Here is a 20708-nt window from a genome sequence, read left to right on the forward strand (position 1 = left end):
AGCCTGTTAATGAAGATTGTGAACATTGCCCAAGTTTGAACAGGACAAACTATGACACACTATGCACTTTAAGGCATGGGTAATTTATTTAAAACAGTAACAGCCAAAGTGACAACATGCTCTCAAAAGCACTAGATGTTGCAGGGGTTCATGATATGTGAATGTACTAGAGACAGATGATGAATGTTGCCCTTCAAACTGTGTAGAAATCTGCAGATTTAATTTCAGTCACTTGATTTTAAAGCCAGAAAACAAACAAAAAAACATGGTAAACCTAAGACAAACATCTGGCGTGTAGCACTGTTAGGACAGGACACAACACTACATGTATGTAAATAATTTGACACATAAAGTACTATAGAAACAGTTACAGTAGCAAAATGCAAACCTTTAGTCACCGCTATTTTACTGATGGAATATCTCACATAATCATAAAACAGTACTTGGTTTGGGTAAAGCAGAAATTAACCTTCCCTGAATTAAAAAAAAAAAAGTATACACACAGTTTTATACAGTAATGTAGTACAAAGTGTGCTCTCCCTTCAAAGTTTCAGTGTATTCATGACAAGTGTAATAGAGAAAAACCACATGCATGTGATGTTCATTCATAGAAAATCAACTGTGAATTCTTTTGTCTATTTACAGTCTAATAGTCTTTTCATGGGCCGTCTCAACAGGAACTGTGTTAAGGATTTACTGGAAAAACATTTAAAAACTACTCACTCGTTTATCGTGGAACGGTGATCGCTACGTGTTTGCTAAACTATGCATTCATATATTTTAGCCCTTCTACTCGCTATACAGTGTTGCCTCTGACAAGAGTCTTGCATTATGCTAACAGGACTGGCAATGTGAGCATTAAAGGAAAAGAAAAAAGGAGTGTTGTACTGTACTATGAAATCTTGTTAACATTTTGTTCTTCAGAACCAAACAGGTCAGCTTGGTGTCTTTATATACAGTATATATGATTTCTAAACACCCTTCATAAAGGGTTAAAGTGGAAAATAACATAAATATCTTAAATCTAGAACTTAAAAAAATCTATATAAAGGAATAGAGGCAGGAATGTTAATAGTAATATTTTAAAAAAAAATCATAATATACTATATTTTCAAATAGTTCTCTCCGATTTTTCCTCAGGTTGTTATACAGAGGTAGGGATCTGTTTTAACCAGTCCAGCTTTGAAGCGTACTGATTATGTGTGCTGAAAAGTTGCTTTAAGGGCTGGCAAAGATAACTATTACAGTAACTGCTGATTTAGGCCTGACTTATTCAAGAGTTTGTTTATTCGATGTGGCCGTTAGCTGCTAGACGACAAAACCAAGTCTGGCTCTTTGGCTCCGTCCTGCCCACTGTTGCTGTGTCCGCAGTTCCCCGTCAGCTCTGGGAAAAGGCTGGTCCGAGCTGAGTGATTTGGGGAGCCTGGAGTTGGGCTCATGCCTGGCTTCTTGGGCGGGATCGGAGGAGGATGGGTCCTCTCTGAGCGAGGAGTGAGCGGGGAGCGAATGCCAGGTGACAGAGGCCCTGAAGAAGGTGACCTCCCCCCAGGAGGAGAGGCTGCTAGGTTGCGGTAGTCCGTACCAAATGGAGAGCTGCTGATTGGCGCCAGCTTGACGCCGGCCTGCTGGCTGGTGAACCGGGACAGCACCTGAGTGACAGTGTTGCGGGCCAGCTGCTTAGCTGAGCTGTGCTCCAGTGGGGGAGGGATGGAGGAGGTGGTGGTGGTGGGGGAGAGGTCCCTGGGTGACAGAGGGCCGCCATGCTGCTGCTGCTCCAGTTCGGCCTGGCTTTGGAACTTGTGTCTGGCTGCCTGGAATCGCTGGTTGACACCAGCCTGGTAGGAGGATTGATGGAAGCCTGGGCTGCCCAGACGCTTGGTGAGAACGGGGGAGGAAATTGGAGAAGAGGAGAGGGAAGAGGAGGCTGTGCTGGAGGGAGAGTGAGGGTGAGTGTGTGGATGAGGGTGAAGAGGGGAATGTAAAGGTGCTACTCCCCCATTCTCTACCACGCTTCCATTTTCTGCTCCTCTCCCCTCCTGTGTCGGCTCCATCTCTTTATGTGTGTGATGGCCATTGACCTTTGACAGTGAAGACGATTTAGGAGCGACAGTTATCTTTCCGTCAGGCTCAGTCTGGACGGAGGTGGACACCACCGTCGTCTGGGAAAGTGATTCCTTCGCCTCTGTCGCAGCCTCCTTTACCTCCTCTTTACATCCTCCAGTTTCAGTTAACCTCTTCCGCAGCTCCTCCAGCTGTCTCTCAAGCTCCCTGCTCCTCTCCTCCTCTTTGCCGATCCGGGCTTTCAGCTGCTCTCGCTCCGTGTCGAACTCAGCCAGCTGCCTCTCGGACCTGGCCTCTAGCTGGGCTGCCCTGTTCCTTTCATCTTCGAGAACACCCCGGAGCTTCTCCAGGGCGCTGGTCTCCTCTTGCAGCAAGGTGCGAAGTTGGGAGACCTTCTGAGCCTCCTCCTGCGCCTGGCTGCTCGCTTTCTGGAGCTCCAGGGTCAGGGTCGAGGAGAGCTGCTGCTGCTGGGACAGTGACTCCTCCGCCTGGCTCACTACCTGCACTTGTTCCTTCTCTAACTTCCGCACTGTTGCTTGTTGCACTTCCAACTAGAAAGACAGGGAGAAAGATACGAGTCAAGGCGAGGCAGCTTTTCCACATTTGACCACAAGGAGGCAAAATAACACTACTTTGTTACATATGATCCAACACAGGATGAGAAACTTTCCCTTCTTGTTTTTGAAAAACACATTTGTTTTCCCAGAAAAGGACACATTTGGATATGTAATTTGCACTTTACCCCTACAAGTGGATACTATAACTGAGTTGGGAGTAACTGACAGTGTCTTGTTTGTTTGGGTTATTTGCTTCATTCAAAGCGCATTTAAATCAGGTCCACTCGAATTATGCAGGATCAGGAAAGTGTATGAAGGACAGAATGTGCCGTTTCAAAGTCAGAAGAGACAGAGAAAGAAGCAGTTGTTCATGTTTTGCCTTATCAAATAATTATTTGCTTGCAGGGCATGTTTATGGAAAGTTCACTTTGCCATGAGGTCATCAGACGGTGACTGGGCAGCTTAAAAGCTTTGATGAGTAATAGGAGGAAACGGGAGGTGATGAAATACAATCTAGTGTATATGATTAGTGTACAAAAAACAACGCCGGCAGGAAAGCCTGAGGAAGACTGGGAGACACTCAGGAACCCCTTCTTACATAAGGCCCTTGTGCAGAGTTTGTGTAGTGACTGATTGTGTGTGTTCACAGCGTGTGTGCGTGCCAGCTGACCTTGCATTAGACATGGACATCCATTATCTCAGGTTTCCTGAGGCCATAAAGCCACATGGCTGCTGGACAACTAAACAATGGCCTCTTCCTCCTGTGTTTCCTCTGGAACAGCCCTGTGCTTGCGCATATGGATGCACTGTGTGCGTCTGTGCTTTGACAGACCAAGCCCTCTCCACCCTACCGAGTTACACGGTGGAAGTGCACCGATGCTTCCCTGCTCAGTCGCTTGGTTTTAAATCACAACTGCCACTGTGAGGAAGGACACAGTGCAGACAGGCAGAGGAGAGGGAAAGAGGAGGAGCGCAGGGAGGGCAAACGGAAACAGAAATATCTCCTCCACCAGATGTGCTCCTCGATCAGCAAGAATTGTGAGCACCAGTTTTCCTAAGACGTCACCCAACACGTACAAATGCACGCACACACAGTGCAACAGCGCGTGCACTTGTGGTGACTTTCACACGTCAGTCATACCTGTTGCAGCAGTTTGTGTCTTTCAGTCTGCAGCATAAAGGTGAAATCATCACTGTGCGCAGACTCCTGGGCACGCCGTCGTTTCTCCTCCTCCAGATCAGCTATCATCTATCAAACAATGGAACAATGAAATCACGTGGCATGCAGGCAGGTTTCTTGTTGCAGGATTCAGTGCATGAATTTGACAACACTCTCAAACTTTGATTTATTTTTCTTGGAAGTTTCCTTCTGTGAAAGGTACTCCCTGATTATTCAGCCTGAAAAACAGAACCTCTTCGTCATTTCAAGGTTTCATCAGCCTCATCAAGCCACAGTTCACTCACAGACAGTCTATAGGTTGTGTGTTTATGAGCTCTGCTGTGATTAAGCTCCATATCCCCCCTAAGCACTGGGTGCGGCTGCTGTCTGTGTGCCTCACTCACTCCCCCAAGCCAAGTCTATGAGAGAATCACAGAGACAAATAGACACACGCATACATTCACACACACAACAAGCCTATTGTACGAGTGTGAGCCCCAGTGTGACACTGGCTGGGCACTAGGATGGTTGCAACATTGCCCAGACACGCAAATCTGAAATGAAGACGGGTGAGCTGTACAAGTCATTGAATGTGTGTTCACGGCTGTGTTACTTACCCTCCTGTGTCTGCTCTCAGCAGCGGCCAGCTGTCCCATCATCCTCTCCTGCATCCTCTTGCAGTGAGCCATAACCAGTTTAAGCACAGCCAGAGGGTTTGGGCCCACCGCCCGGCCCTGCAGGTGCCTGTGAGGCTGGGTGAGCGTGTCCTGGCGCTCCGCGGACTCGTTGTCCCGCTGCAGGGCCAGGAATGGATCGCTGAGATCATACTGGCCGTAGCGCTCCTGGACGAAAGCATCTCTGTGCTGAGCCTGGATACACACAAACATACAGCACACATGTTATTGTAGTGTTTGGCTGCTCAATTAACAGCAGGTGCTGGAGTGAATCTCACCAAGAGCTGTGTTTGCCTTTAATGTCGACTTGTGGCGTACAGGAAGAAGACATGAATGTACTGTATGTCCATGTACATGTTCAGTCCTGACTGAGCAGAAAAAAATGACCAGTGTGTTTGTGTATGTCAGCGCATGAGTTTGACATGATGAGGTCTCCTTTCCACACTGCAAGCACAGGACGCAATGTGTTAGGAAGATAACACGAGGCCCAGCTGTCAGTGCCAAGAAAAACACAAACTCATCACAAACACACTGTATGAAGAGAAGAGACTTTTACGCATCATATCACCACTGGACATAGACTCAGAAGTGAGTGTGTGTCTGTGTGAGCAGGAAATCAGCGTGGAGTGATGTTATTGTCAGTGTGAGCACAAGCAGATGGTCTCTTCCCTAAACCCAAACACAAAGAGGTGAGGCGCGGCTGTGCAACCCCCACCAGGGGCAGATGTTAACTCCTCCCCAGGGATGCAGGGGTGAAGGACTGGGCCATGAAATCACACACACACACACACACACACACACACACACACACACTTCTACACACAGCTGTTTCTAATGAAGAGGTTAGATTATACCTAAACCAAAAACAAAATAATGTAATATAAAGTGATAGCACACTCGTTTCAGGGTAAAAATGACATCCCGAGGGACGAAACACAGGCAGCTAAATTAGTTTCCATTTACCACACGCTATTCAGGCTCCTTTGAGAGAAACAGGCCAGAATGACAAGCAGTGAAGTGACACGTGACAGGGCCTTGTCGACCTCACTCCGGGTCGCCCTGATATATCATCGGGAGGTCTCATTAACTGCATACAGTGAGTAGTTTTTAGTTCTGGAGGCATGCGCGGTCAGCTGGTGCTGCTAGTGATGTCAGCACAAGCCACAGGGTTCACTCCACGTGCCCTCGGGACACCCGTCGCCGTCTCTCCATGCAGTCCTCATCAGACACCCCGGTCCTCTGCCCCCCCCCCCCCCTTTTGCCTCCCTGCCCAAACACGCATGGCACTGCATTCCTCGGACTGTTCATCATCATTTCTCAGAAAAATGCCTCTTTCTACTTCCGCCTCTCTGTCAGCCTCTTTTTCTCACACGCTCTCACACTGTGGCAGCACAAATACACACTCACACCCTGAGGGCATCAGTAAGGAGGCTGTATTTGAGGCTCTCTCTCTGGCTGAACAAAGAATGCGACCCTCAGCGAAGAGATTACAGGACTTGAACAAAGACACTGTCTCAATGCCTTCAATCTTAGGCATTGTCTCGATGCCTGACCCAGCAGGCTTCAAATGTGTGAGAGTAGGTATGAGTGTGTGTAGTACGCCAGTGTCTCTTTTTCCCACTTTGTTATTTGAAAATATGAATGTGTGTGTAGGCCAGTGTGTGTGCATGTACCTGTGGCTGTGTGCATGTGTTTGTGTGCTGGGCTTTGGAGTAAAGCCGTAAAGCTTTGCCATCTCGCTGGAGACAAAACTGCAGCTTCCTGAGTTAAATAACTGTTCAAACAGGCTATTAAGGGCCAGGCTGAGATTGGATTGTGTGTGTGCGTGTGTGTGTGTGTGTGTGTGTGTGTAGTGGATCTAGCCTAGGGTCTGGTCTCCTGTGGTTTTCTAGGGATAGTTCTGATCATAATGACAGAGTGTGCTTTCCTTTATGAGAAGGCACAACAAGCAAACCCTCTGTGCTGGAAAGCTCTCATTTCTGTTTCACTACTGACGACAAATGTTTCTACCACTAAGGCATGGGAAGGAATATATTACACGCTATTAATTCATTGTTTTATAATCAATAATTAATCTGCATGGAGTACGTAAGAATTCCTCTGCATTTTCATGCAGCATAGCTATTGAGACATGTGCACTACAGCGTGTTTGAGCATTGCCTCCTTCAACAGTGTGTATCCTCTAATGCATTCCCGCAGCTGTAATGAGGTGTGAAAGACAACCTGATGCTTTTCACCTGGAAAAAATTCTGTCAGTCAGTTACCTACAGCCGCAAGGCACAATCATGCCCTTGTGTGAGCTGAGAAGAGCCAAGGAGTCCTGTTACCTTAGAGAGCCTCTGTAATGACTGTCACACAATGAAGTCAGCAGCTCTGAATGGTACTGGGTGCATATCTCCTGTTACAAATGTACAGTTTAGCCCTTAATCTGACTTCTAAATAATACTGCAGGTGCAAGAAAAAAAATGTACACGCAATCAGAACGAGGATGAATACATATGCATGCATATATCTACATGCGTGTGCATCTGTGAGTACGCAGCTGGTGTATGTTTTTGCACACCATGCTGCATAACTGGCTGTCTCCGGGGCAACATCTCAAATCCTGAAGCTTTGCAGAGGGGGTTATGTGAAAAGTATGCCTTCCTGGTGAATTAGTCCTCTCTTCAGATGAACCGTTAGGCACACAGAGACAAAAGGACAGCAGGACCAGACCTGTCAGATATGAAAAGCTTATTTCATGGAACTTTAGGAGTCCCGTGCAAGCAACAAGAGGACAGGGGACAATGCATCAGGATGCTCCGACATTTTACTGTTGTTAAACAGCAAAATTAATGTGTATTAGGGTGTCTTTTAGTTTTATTCTGTTACTTCAACCCCCCCTAAAAAGGAGTTTACTTATCCAGACTCTTTATAATAAATCAGCAGTGCAAGAGAAGCACACTGCCGGGTAATTGTCTAAGAGGAGAAAAGGAGACAGGCTGAGATGTTAAGTAAACAACGAGGACAACAAAAGACGACAGTGGGTCAGCCGCAGACCCTCTGGTGTTGGATCTTGTTCAGATTTATGTCTCTGGCTTCAGTGTTGGATGAGGGTGTAAGACTTTAGTAGTGCAGTTTTCTCCCAGGGGAGTGGATGGCTACTCTGCTCTACTTAATAGTGGAGAAGGACATATCGTCAATGGCCCACTTGTCAGCAGTGCTGAAAAACAGGCCTTGGCAGGTGAGAGGTATCTATCCACTGGCAGTCGCATCTGATTTAACAGAGCTGGTGAGGCTGCAAACTCAAACAGACACGGAGGGCTCTGACCCATTTTGTTGGTGCTGGTCATTAGAGCATTAAGAAATTACAAAAGGGAAATGCAAAATGGGAAAGTGAGATAGTGACTACAAGCCAGGATAAAAGCTCCTGCTTGTTTTTCATTATCTATCAATAAGATTCAATTTACTCATTCAACTTTTTGTATTAAGACCAGCTCTGGACACCAATTATATTTAAACTATGAAGTCTTTCTCTGAGGCACCAGTCGAGAAAATGTAAAACAATTACCATAAAAATAATATCATATCACATTCCGGCCGGCTGAGCACTAGAAATGGAGTTTGCTGTGACAGCCTGGTGCTGGGGACTAATGACTAGCTAACCAGCCACTGAGGACAATATAATCATTATCTGCACAACACTTTGATAGGATAAGAGTATGTAGTATTGTCTTGGGAAAAACCAAACTGCAAATGTACCTACTTAAAGCAGCATTAATAGATTCAGAGGAACTGAACAAGTGAAAAGGCAAATGTGTGACAATGGAGTGCTGTACAACAAGATCATAATCATACGGAGGCTGTGAGGCTTAAAGTGAAACTATAGTGCAAGAGAAAGTTGGGTGATAAATCTCTGTGGGTCTGACACTTGCAGCGACTCAATTCACATTATGTATTTAAAAAGTATTAATTATAGCAGTTTTGTGTCCTGACATCTCTTCACATAAACATACACTCTCACTGAAGGGGAACACAATATGTTATTTCCAAGGTCTAAGAAAGTTCAATCAATATTTGTGAGCAGGAGCTACTCTCTCTCAGACACGCCAGAGACCAGACAAAAGTCTCAAACTTGTGATGTCATCAAGTAAAAGTACTGCGTTCTTTATGATTTGATGGGTTGGACATCATTGATCATTTGCAGACAACAGCACCGGTATATTTTCATCTATAAAGCAATATTGGGCAAACTACCTCTGCACTCTTATGTGTGTCAGCTCTGGTAGTTACCAGCTACGCTCCAGGTGGTTGCTTTCCAAAGTGTCCTGGGTTTTAACACATCTGGGGAAAACTGCATTCTCCTAACCTGGAAATCCAGATGCCCCACCCCTAGCAAATTCAAATTTGCACTGCATGGGGATCTGGCCCCGACGAGCAGAGCCCGCCGAATTGCCAATCGGACCAATCAGATCAGCCTATCTGACAGAGGCGGGCTCTGGGCGGGCGTAACATGATGACAATGGCGCTGCGCAGTAGGAGTCAAAAAGTAAACAGCCAAGATGGCAGCTGCTGAAGGACAGCATCCATTCAGTTTAGCTTTGGAAGAAACGCTAAGCCAACTACACTTATCTTTTTCCCTGAGAGAGGAACAGAAGACTGCCCTAGAAGCCTTCGTTTCCAGGAAGGACGTTTTTGCTGTTTTGCCAACGGGATACTGCAAAAGCATAATATATCAATATATCATCACTGTTTGGCAAATAGTGGGGCTTAGTGCAATGAATTGGTCATCGTGCTATCCAATTGCGTGCAGCGGCATTTGAAATGCCTCAGTTAGTGCCACCCGTATCAGTGAGGGCCAGACTCAAAATCTTTCTAGATTTGAGTCTGGATTTCCAGGCTAGCATTCTCCTACTCCGTACCTCGGACATGGAACAATCTTCAAATAGATCTAGAATTAGAAACACTTGTTCTGTACTTACACTTAATATTTTGAGCGCGTAAGTGCGTTCACACTGAGAGGTATGGAAAAATGCAGTGCACTATGAGTACCCGGATGGTGCACTCAAAATGGTCAAGAAGTTCAGTGTAGAACTATGGACACTTCTGGCCCTCAATGGTCGCCATCTTGACTACGTAGCCGAAGGGGAGGGACCACTTTTCAAACTGGAAATAGCGGCCAAGGACTGTGCGACCGTGAACATCACTGCATTGTACAAATGTAAGTTATACATGTGTTTTTTGCACTAAGCACCACTATACTGTTGTCGGATATAAGCCAGCAGTATGTTTATTGGGCTAATTTAGCAGTCTGTAATGATTTGGAATGATAACGGATGCTAATGCTAGTTTGCTAACTAGCTAATTTGCGGTCGTCATTTGCGGTAAGCGCACAACGGCTGTGTTTGGTTTGAGACAACACTACCCTGTCGAAATTTGCGCACTACACCAATAATAGTATACGACATACAAGTGTACTAAGGGAAGTATGCGATTTGAGACACAGCATTATAACCATCGACGAATTTAAGGGCATCATAAAGAATGTGGTGACAGAAACATGTGCTTGTTTTTCTTGTAGTTGTTGTTTTATTGTGGATTTGTTGCATTCTAAATGTGTGTTGATTGGCTGCTACCTTGGCCAGGTCTCTCTTTTAAAAAAGATTTGCAATTTCAATGGGACTTTCTGGGCAAATAAAGGTTGAATTAAAACTTTTGGCACTCTAGCTTTTGGATTTGGAGTTGTTTATGTTCACTAATATTTTCAACTGTTTTAGACCATAAGAATTACATATATGAATTTTGAAAATGAGCGTAGTTCCTTTTAAGTGATGTTCCCATGACGAGAACATTTGTCATTTTGGTCCTGAATCGACCTGGTGTACTGTACCTGGTTTGGGCATTCACCTGCAATTCCTGAGAACTCACTCAGATTGTACAAATTGTCCTTGGAGGTTAATCAGTATTAGAAATGAATAACTGGTGAGAATAAGCCATTTGCACATGTTGCTCTGTATCACTGATGTCATTAAATGCTTTGTTAAAATCATGACAAATACATCCAAATGTGTACATTTACCATCCAGGAAGTTCACCAAAAGCACAAACTGGGGGTGACATTATGTGCAAAGCAGGCCACATCAGTCTCTACAGAACAGAACATACAGTGGTGTCTCATGCAGATGGTGCAGAGCACACAGCAGAGTGAGAGGGAGACACTTCTGAGTGGGAGAGAAAGATGAGATTTTAAGTGTGTGCTTTTTCAAGTGTAAGCTAAGGTGTGTGCTTAAGGCTCAAGCCGTACCCTCCACACCTCCCACCCACACATTAAACACAGATGGCACTAACATAACTGGGAAGATGCCAAACAAAGCCTCACTTTACTTTATGGGCTGTGCGACGAGACAACTCGCAAGTAATGTTTAACTGCCTCAGACGCTATCATCAGTGGTTAGTGATGAAACATGGGAGCAGGTGCTCTCACCCTTTGGTCAGGCAATGTTTTAAGAGAAGCATGACATATCATTGGGTGAAACAAGGAAGTGCTCCGGCATTTCTTGGGTCAAAAATTAAACTCAATACTTCACCAACGCCAACACAAGCACAAACTGCGTTGGGAAAGCAGTGATTTTTCTTATCTCAGACTGACCTCCTACATCACTATTCTATTTGTAGCTGGCAAATAATCTGCTGTTCAGTGCAAACAGCAGCAAAGGGTGGAGCTCGTTACCATTACAGATATGATGCTTTATTTTCAAGCAGGCTACCATAAAAAGGCATCCTAAGGGGAAACAAAAACAATCGTTTCTCTCAAACGTACTAATCTTTGCTGTGAATGTGACATGGTGCGTGTAGGTGTTTGTCTGTGCACCTGTTTTTAAGAATAAAAGCAGGAAGGTAACATTTGATGTCATCTCAGCATTTTCAGGTCAGGGAGCTTTACTCTCTCAGGCCTCGGGCTCAGGCTGCTGATATGGAAGCACTTCCTTGACATCAGAAACTAGTGTACATTACAAGGCTTTGCTTTTAAGCACACCGTCTGTGTAGTTTCTGCTCTTTTTTTTAGCATATACTCCCTTAACCGATCGTAACAACATGTCCAAATTGGGCAGTGATTCTTGCTGAGGAACAGAATATACAATCTTATCTGAATAGCACATTCTGGCCAGGCCCCATTGTTTTATGGAGTCGGGAAAAGACGTCAGCCTGCAAAAATAGACAAAGCATTTTAGGATTACAGGATATGACATCATGTGGAAAACAAGACAGGCCCTGCTGAGCATGACTGCAACATTTTAACCACACTGACCAGACGGCCTGGGTACGACAACAAAAACAGTTCAATCCATTGTCACGCGGCAACATTAACAGCCACATGTTCTCGAGACCGCAAAGTCTTATATTCAGAGATCAAGTTTGTTTCCCACCGTCTTCACTTGTTTACTCAGTGTCTCCAAAGTAGCTCGAGAACAATCAAGAACTGCCTTCAGAGCGGAGGATTTAAATGGCAGGTGTAGGTCTGTTTTCATAGCTTTAACTGGCATTCCTTTGAGCTACTGAGAACCTGCTCTATGTTGGATTTATGCCATGTGTGCCTGACAGAGAGGAGATAATAATAGCATTAGTTCCTGTATAGATATAGACAATCATCAACTCAAAAGATATGCCACTCCTGTTGGAATGCAGGACCTGTTTCGGGTGTCATGTTCTCAGGAATGTTCCCTCTGGTAAAACTGCTTATCTGTCTCGTTAGCGCTGAGAACTTAAAAACAGTACAGTCAAGAAACTGTAGAGACAAGTCTCAAAAATGACGACATCTTGCAAGTGAGCAAACGCTGATACTGTTCCAAGTCTCTAGGGGTTTCGGGTGAAGAAAGGGTTAATAAGGCGCCTGAATGCGGTTGTCCTGAGCAGTGTGCAGGCATCCCAAGTACTTGCTGCTGAGAGGGGAAAATATTTAAAGTTGGAATAGAGTGGCGAGGATTCAAGAGCCTCTTTTGCCTTTCTTATCTGCCCTTACATACGAGTAAACACTATTGACACACACTGGGTTTGGTTGATGTGGCATGTGAGCTGACAAAGCTGAGAATAGGGCGAAAAGAAAAAAACACATCGAGATCCAGGGAAAAATCCCAGTGGGAAAATGAGAAAGACAGAGAAAGACAGACCATACAAACACTTCCTAGGTGCCAAATTAATGCACAGACACAGAGCTCAATATTGGGCCCATTTGCCTCTTATCAATCCTTGACGCTCCCCTCTGCAGCCGCATGTCTGCACACAATCTATCATGGTGTGGACCAGTGAGTAAAACTGGTGTGCAGGCCCCCAGTGGGAACAGGGGAAGTAAGTGATTTGAGCCTACAACTCTGTACATCCTCTCCACAATAAACACTGCAGCCTCTTACTGGCCCACCAGAGACCACCATGGCATGTGTGTGTGTATGTGTGTGAGCGAGTGGGCAGACAGGACATGGGTCACGGTCAAACATGAAAGACCCCCCGTAATGTGACTGTGTGAGGAAGAGAGAAGGAGGGAAGGAGGGATAGGAAAACAAGCAGTATAGCTAGAGATATGGAAAAAGGAATAAATACAGACAGCATGGTGACTGTACATTAGTCCTAAGGGCAATGACTGTGTGCATCAAGTTTGGGGCAAACCCGACCTGCCTCTGATCTGGACAACTGCCATCAAAGATGCAGCTGAGCTGGTGCGGTTAGATCGGCTTCCCTTCAGGCCCTGGCGCTGAAATTCTCTCATGACTACAGCCTCGCTTGCTTGCTAGATAAACTTCACTATTAAGGCCTGTTCGTTAGAACAAGACAGTCATGGCTGCTACTTGTCCTTAAAACAACCTCAATCACTATTTCAGACAATGAGTCAAGCATTCAGGGTCCAAGCGGCTTCATCCAAGCATGGAGCAGCTGCTGCGGCCGTGAGTGTGAAAAGCAGCCGGGGGCACGGAGAGAGCCAATCAGACTAGACTCAAACACTGCAAAGCATTGTAGCTGAAGGAAGGCTATGCTCTTTCACTTGAATATGAATGAATGAGCTGCACAAAACTGAGGATTTAAGGTTGTTGTTGGATGATGTCTGAGGTGCTGTTCACAATGTGCACTTGGCTGATTCAAGCTGTCCAAGTGGACAATGTAGCTTAAAACATTCAAGGGATGTCTGAGATGCACATTGCATTAATGCTAATTCATCTCCGACTGCCTTGAAAGACTGCCTTGTCATCTCCGGAGTCTGTTTAGCGTTCAAAACACAGTTGGATACCGCTGATTTGCCAGAGCCAAAAAACTCTCCAAAAAGGTTTGATGTATGTACCCGAGGCAAAGTGCCAAACAGCCACCAAAATCTTCTTTCTGCTCAGCAGCAATGGGAGTTTCCCAGATTAAAATAAACTTGCCCACAAACAGTTACTTAAGGCACCAGGTATGAGCTGCAGTCTGTCTGAACCGGGTCTAGACACAATGTGGACATATTCAGGTCTGACTAGTACCTGAATTAAACAAAAAAGCTGAAAATAAGAAACGCATATTTCAACTGGTCTGACTAGTAAGAATGTTGTAGCTCTGGTGGAAAAAAGGGGCCTGGGAAATCAGAATGACTCCTGTGCCATTGTCTTTACTAGCTCTGTTTCCTTTGCTTCCTGTTTACACATCCCCTCCCTGCTAGCTCACATTCTTTTTGGGGGGGGGTGTCATGCTGAAACAGGTTAATTTTAGTGTCTGAGGATGTCTTCGGTACAGACAGACAAAAGACTGTGTTTTATTTAAAGAAGTATTTCACAGCTGGAAAGACGGTCTTTTCATAAAACTAGGCTATGCAGAAGAAGGACACAAATACCGCTGATATCGATGCTACGTGAAAAAAGCAGAGGAAAGCAGAGGAAAAGGACTGTGCCATTCGCTTTAGCTCAAGAGGTAGAAAACCCACCACTACCAGAATGCACTGCGCCGCACCTAAATGCTCTCGCTGGTGGGTTAGTCAAAATATGTTTCTTAAAACATTGTAGACTAGAAATAGACAACGCAGTGACAGAATATTGGTCCATATTCGATTAGCACTAATTTTACCCCTTGATATCAGTTTTTCAGCCTCCATTTTTACAATACAGGAAATAGTGTGGCACCCTATTACTGTTCACAAATTCTCCTATTACAGCCAAACAGTGAACTAAAATATGTTTCCACGGACATTATAGGTAAGAATAGGCAATTCAGTAACAGAATCTGGGTTTATATTTTGTTAGCATCTCCTAGTTTTACTGTTTGATCGCAGTTTGGTTTGAGTTTAAGCGAGAAAGAGAAAAAGAGGGGTGCGTCTCTCTCTCGATCCGCTTCTATGCTCTTGGTGTCCATGGTGACAGGCATATAAAAAAGCAGAAGTACAATCTGTAGTTCAAGCAAAAGCCCTAGAGCCGGTGATTTGAGCTGAGAGATGAGCAGGGAGATCTGGGCGCTGATAAGATGGAGGGACGGTGTTCATTTACACATACTACCCACACTACATTTATGATACAGAGCTGGTTGAAAACTGGCAAAGTATCCCTTTAATAGGTTTCTTGCTGGGATGAGTATCATATTATTTTCCAGTTATTATTATGTTGCTATGGCTGATAAATTAATGTGAGGTGTTCTGTGATGTGTATGAAAGTGTCAGTTGGGGGATTTGTGTGTATCACATGTAGTGGCCAACTCACCCTGAGGGCATGTATGACCACATCCTGAGCCTCCAGCTCTCCCTCCAGGACACTGAGGAGAGTCAGCAGCTCTGCTCTGCTTAGAGCCTCCACATTCATCTTCTCATCCTGAGAAAACAGAGCAGGTAAGGGGGAATAAGAGATAGAAGTAGTCCTTACTGGTAATTTCTATTACATAAAAGAAGCAAATGAACATAAAATGCAGTCAGAATGATCTACTTAGTCCAGAAATACAATTCTACTGGGTGTTATGAATGGATTTATGTGTAGTATAGCACTTAGTAGCGGCTTGTCTGAGTGCATTTTGTCAGTGAGTGGCACAGAGCTGATATAGGATGGGACTAGGGGTCCCATCTGTGGCCTCACTGGGTTGTGCTCAGGGTTATAAACAGGAAGTCATTAGCATATCTGCATGTTAAGTTGCTGAGGGACTGAGGACAGTTGTCTGCTCCATTCGGTTCCCTCTGCGAAGATTCAGTATGCTCCGAATATCGCCAGTGTTGGGCGAATGTGATGGTTTGAGACATCTCTTAAGGTATCAGCCACCCTGCACTCCTTCCACTGTATCCTGTGATTCATCAGCTAGGTCCAGTCATAGTCATAGGGTTCAGACATAACACAGCTCACACAGCTGATGTCATCCTTAAAATCAAGAGAAAGACTAAACACAGTTGACTTCATCATGGGTGAAGTCGCTCTCAGGCTGTTATCAGTCCCTTGTAGTGGTGCGGCTGCTCCTCAGTGTTAATCATGTGTTTGACAAGGTACGAGCAAACTGGGATGTCAGATAATGGCAGCTTTGATGATCGCCAGTTCTCTTACATATTATAGCGTTCTCTCTCAACAAACTGACGTCAAATAACAAAGCTCAGCACAGGATGCCTTATAGGGGAACTACGCCCATTTACACAATTTATACATGTTATTCGTATGGTCTAAGACAGCACAAAAATATTAGTTAACTTGAACAATTTGGACTTGAGCTGCTCCACAGACAATGAATTGGTTAAGATGGTCTAGATATTTCACACTGAGAGCATCCAGGGGAATGTTCTGAGTACATGGGTACATCTTCTGTTTCAGAACAGAGGACACTACAATAGCAAAAGGCTAATTTGGGTATAAAAGAGAGAACAAACATTCTGTGGATCCACAAAATGCAGCTCCCCTTTAAGAGTTTACAGTGTGCAGGATGCATACTTGATGTACAATCTGTGTGAGATAAATCCACATTTAAGTGTCTTTGTAAGGTGTTGGGCTGCAAGAACAACTCTAGTAGAGGGTTGTTCCTCTGGTGATACAGAACATTATCTGTCATCCATCATTTTCTAACCGCTTATCCTCTTGAGAGTCACGGACTGACATTGGGCAAGAGTAGGGGTACACCCTGGACAGGTCGCCAGGACTATCACAGGGTTGACACATAGAGACAGACAACCATTCACACTCACATTCACACCTACAGCCAATTTAGGGCCTATCCCCAGCCTGCATGTCTTTGGGCTGTGGGAGGAAGACGGAGTACCCAGAGAAGACACAAGCTGACACGGGGAGAACATACAAACTCCGCACCCGGGATCAAACGAGGAACCCTCTTGCGGCCAATTTAGTGTCACCAATTAATGACAAAATGGGAGGAAGCCGGAGTACCCGGAGAAAACCCACGCTGACACGGGGAGAACATGCAAACTCCACACAGAAGGGCTCCCGCAACTGGGATCGAACAAGGGACCCTCTTGCTGTGAGGTGACAGTGCTAACCACCACACCACTGTGCCGCCCATTATCTATCATCCATCCATCCATTTTCTAACTGCTTATCCTCTTGAGGATCGTGGGGGGGGCTGGGGGCTGGGGGCTGGAGCCTATCCCAGCTGGCATTGGGTGAGAGGCAGGGTACACCCTGGACAGGTTGCCAGATATCACAGGGCTGACACATTGAGACAGACAACCATTCACACTCACATTCACACCTACGGACAATTTAGAGTCACCAATTAACTGAAATTTCATGTCTTTGGACTGTGGGAGGAAGCCGGAGTACCCTGAGAAAACCCACGCTGACACGGGGAGAACATGCAAACTCCGCACCTGGGATTGAACCAGGAACCCTCTTGCTGTGAGGCGACAGTGCTAACCACCACACCACCGTGCCACCCACTATCTATCACATGGATAGATAGGATCTGCATTCAATTCCATTCAGTCATTCAGTTTCATTTGTTGTGTTTTTTCCCTACTCCTTTGTCACCCTCCTGCGTTAAAAGTGAAAGCAACTGTCTTCACCTTCTCTTTAAACAAATCTCTCCTCTCCTCTTTACTGCCAGCAAAGGTTGAATCTCAAGTGTGCTGTTTACTTTCTCTCAGCAACGTCCAAATTCCTCACTGCATTCTGTGGCTCACCACGCATTTACAGCAAAGCAACAAAGTGTGAGTCACTAGTCATTTTCTGGCTATTAAATTGTGGCCAAACACACCACACACAAACACTGATACAAGTTAGATATTAGTGTGTGTGTGTGTGTGTGTGTGTGTGTGTGTGTGTTTGAGTTACTGGCTGTCAATGTAGGCAAAAATCACCATGGGTCACCCGATATCTGTAAATCAGCTTCCATGGAAAATCATCCCAACATTCCAGGGATGCCCACACCATGGGAAGCATCTCTCAAGAGTAAGTCCCTGAATCCCCCTCTGCTGCGTGGTTTCAAATGGCAGCGTTGCAGTTTGGCTTTGTGATGAACTAAAAACCTGCTGGCATTTTAATGGTCTTGTCAAGAAATGGTACGTGTATGCAAAGCAGCAAATGATGATCAAGCCAGTTTTACAAGTCTATAAAGATGTCTCCATGCTTGTGTGAAATCAGACACAATTGACTGTTTTCCTCCCCCTTTTTTTCCCTTTGCAGTCATCTCTCTCAGGAACCTAACAAAGTCTGGGTTAGACGTCACTCAGTAACCAGGAAGGATCAGTTCTGTGGCTGCTCAGTGTGTTCACAGCAATAAAAATGATCCCAGCAGTTGCTCAGGAGCAGCAGAGGATCCACCTGCCGTCCTGGGCCTTTGTCTGACACAAGGGACTGTCATTATTTTCCGTGTTGGCAACATTGACTTCAACTGCTAAATGTCACAGACATCACAGAAACACCAAATTAGCCATTTCCTATATGGATTGCCTGGAGTGATAATGGTCAAATCAATACTGCATCAATGTGAACTGAAGTACTCACACCCATTAGCCTGAAAATGAACTCAACATGAGACCAGCTGCTTCTCAGCGATTGTTACTCTTATCTTTACTCGAAATATAATGTTAGCATTATTATTTAGCGCAGTCTTACCTGTAAAGTTTCACTTAGCCTAACCAGAAATGGCAAAGCACCACGCATACCGAGCAAAAATCAGGTTGGGTCAGAAACCTGTCTATGGACTTTTGCATTTTGCTTCTACACTAAAATAAAAAACAACCAAATTGGAGGCTTCATTTCTGGAAGCCATGTAGCCACATTTCCCACAACCTTTCCGTGTGAACATACCTTCATGCGCTCTGTTCTGCTCGCATTAATTGTTCTCCAAATCCAAAAAGGAGGCTCCACAACAGCATGAATCAAAGCAGTCCACTGTCACAGGCGCTCTGAGGCGACTGCGAACAACAGACGTTCAGTGACGAGGCCGCCAGCCAATCAGAGGGGCGTAGTGCGACATTCTGACCAATGGCTGGCGGGATTTTCTCTAGGGGGCGGGGATTAGGGCGTTCCCGACTCTGTGGGATAAACCTCTTTGTTTAGGACGTCCAGTGTTGGTTTCCTCCCACCCGGGTGGCTCAGGGTTAATTTCCTCCCTCAGTGTTTGCAGATTTGACACTGTAATTGCATTTTCACTAATTATGACAGTAGTTTATAAGTTTTAGGTGTATATGTGCACTCCAAATGTTATTATTATAGTCTGAAAACTACAGTGAAGAAACATTCTGAATAATAAGTCATTGCAAAATATGCTCCTGCACAGGTCATCTTTTAATTTGCAATGAAAACTCATAAATAAGGCTATTTCTCAAAATTTGCCTAAAAAATGACGCCTCGTAGGGAGGAGGGTTTGCATCGTCTCTCACTGGTTTTCACCGCCCCCTAATGGCCAAATGACAGTATCGCAACCTAGTCTATGTCTGATTTTGCAGCACTTGGATCAATCAAATCTGTCTAATTTAGCTCACTGTCACTTTGCAGATGTAAAATTCATATGATGCATTCATAACATTATAATAGAGAAATGGAATAGCAGAAAGTGCAAATTGTTTCAAACATTATGAAGGGTCATGATGGGATCCAGCACCTTGAAGCAATGTCTTAACATGTAAAACTAAGCCAGTTACTCAGTGAAATAGAACAAGGTGAGGGTTTGCATTGAATAGTCTTATCTTTGTTATTTACATCTTCCTCTTTTGTGTCTCTAATACCTTTTTTTAAGACCTGGATTTATTGCAAAAGCGGGAACAGAAACCTGATAGACGAGATTTCTTTGTTCAAGGATCTGCTCTAAATTGCACACAGCCATTGTTGCTGAACGACAAAGATTTACACAGCAGTTTTTTTTCACGCTATACAAACCCACATCATTTTCACCTGTACACACCAAACTGGTGTGTGGTGACTCAACATTTATAATAACAGGCTGAGTAAATGTGGCACACATGTTACTAGGTGAGCTGGAGGTCACCCCAAATTCCTCTAATATGTTGAAAGATCTAAAGCATGCATGGCCATATATAATCCAGGAAAACTGAGACTCTTATGAGGACAAATTTTCAGTATTTTCAGCTTCATATACCCTCTAAAGTCCTATCATTTCATTTATTCTTTAAGATGATTGTTTCTTGGCTTTTGTTGCATTTAGCTGGAGAGTATTAGGAAAGGGGGGAGAGAAGGGCACATGAGCATCACCATTCAGTGCCGTGCACAGAGATTTCGCAGGGCAGGTGCTCAAGTGGGAAAAAGGGCATCCCTTCCATGTTTCTTTTCCATGTTCTTTTATGCTCTCCAAGGTGACCTTGGGTGACCTCATTATTATAATCGTTACCTGGCTGTCCATGAGGGCACGCCATGGAGACATGATGCTGCTCTGCAGGGCGCTTGATTTGCGTGCGACTGGCACCAGAAAAGTTGAAGAGGGAGGGGCAGCAGCTCAACTCAGATGCCATTGTTGGTAAAACAACACACTTTAAATTGAGAATTGCTGCCATGGGCCAAACATAAAAACTAGAATATAAAATCATTAAAAAGAAATAGAATAAAACTTGTCTTGCAAGAAGGGCACTTGTCACCACAGAGGTCAAAAGGTCAGGTGCTGGATCTATCACCTGGGATCTATCTGTGCACGTGCTTGTCACCATTTATAGTCTCAAACAGGTTTTATGCACAATGTGCCAATGCTGGCGTTTCTTACTTTCGGTCACGTCATCTTGCATCACCATGTGAGAGCAGGCTTGTGTCTGTATTTCATTGGCTTCATTTGTTTTCTAGTACAAGTGGTGTAACATGATGGCACAAATGGATTGCTCTTACATTTACTGTTGGTGGA

General features: G+C 44.8%; 1 protein-coding gene across 1 annotated transcript; it reads right to left on the bottom strand.

The window, feature by feature from the left end:
- Positions 1 to 67: 67 nt before the first annotated feature.
- LOC125892463 (CTTNBP2 N-terminal-like protein) lies at positions 68 to 18775 on the bottom strand. Its single transcript, XM_049582494.1, has 5 exons — positions 18668 to 18775; positions 15137 to 15244; positions 4395 to 4646; positions 3760 to 3867; positions 68 to 2612 (listed from the first exon to the last, which is right to left on the bottom strand). The coding sequence occupies exons 1-5, from the start codon at positions 18671 to 18673 to the stop codon at positions 1302 to 1304; spliced, it is 1785 nt and encodes a 594-aa protein (XP_049438451.1). The 5' UTR covers positions 18674 to 18775; the 3' UTR covers positions 68 to 1301.
- Between the last annotated feature and the right edge of the window lie 1933 nt (positions 18776 to 20708).

Source organism: Epinephelus fuscoguttatus, linkage group LG7 (genome assembly GCF_011397635.1).
Source record: "Epinephelus fuscoguttatus linkage group LG7, E.fuscoguttatus.final_Chr_v1".
Taxonomy (NCBI): Eukaryota; Metazoa; Chordata; class Actinopteri; order Perciformes; family Serranidae; genus Epinephelus; species Epinephelus fuscoguttatus.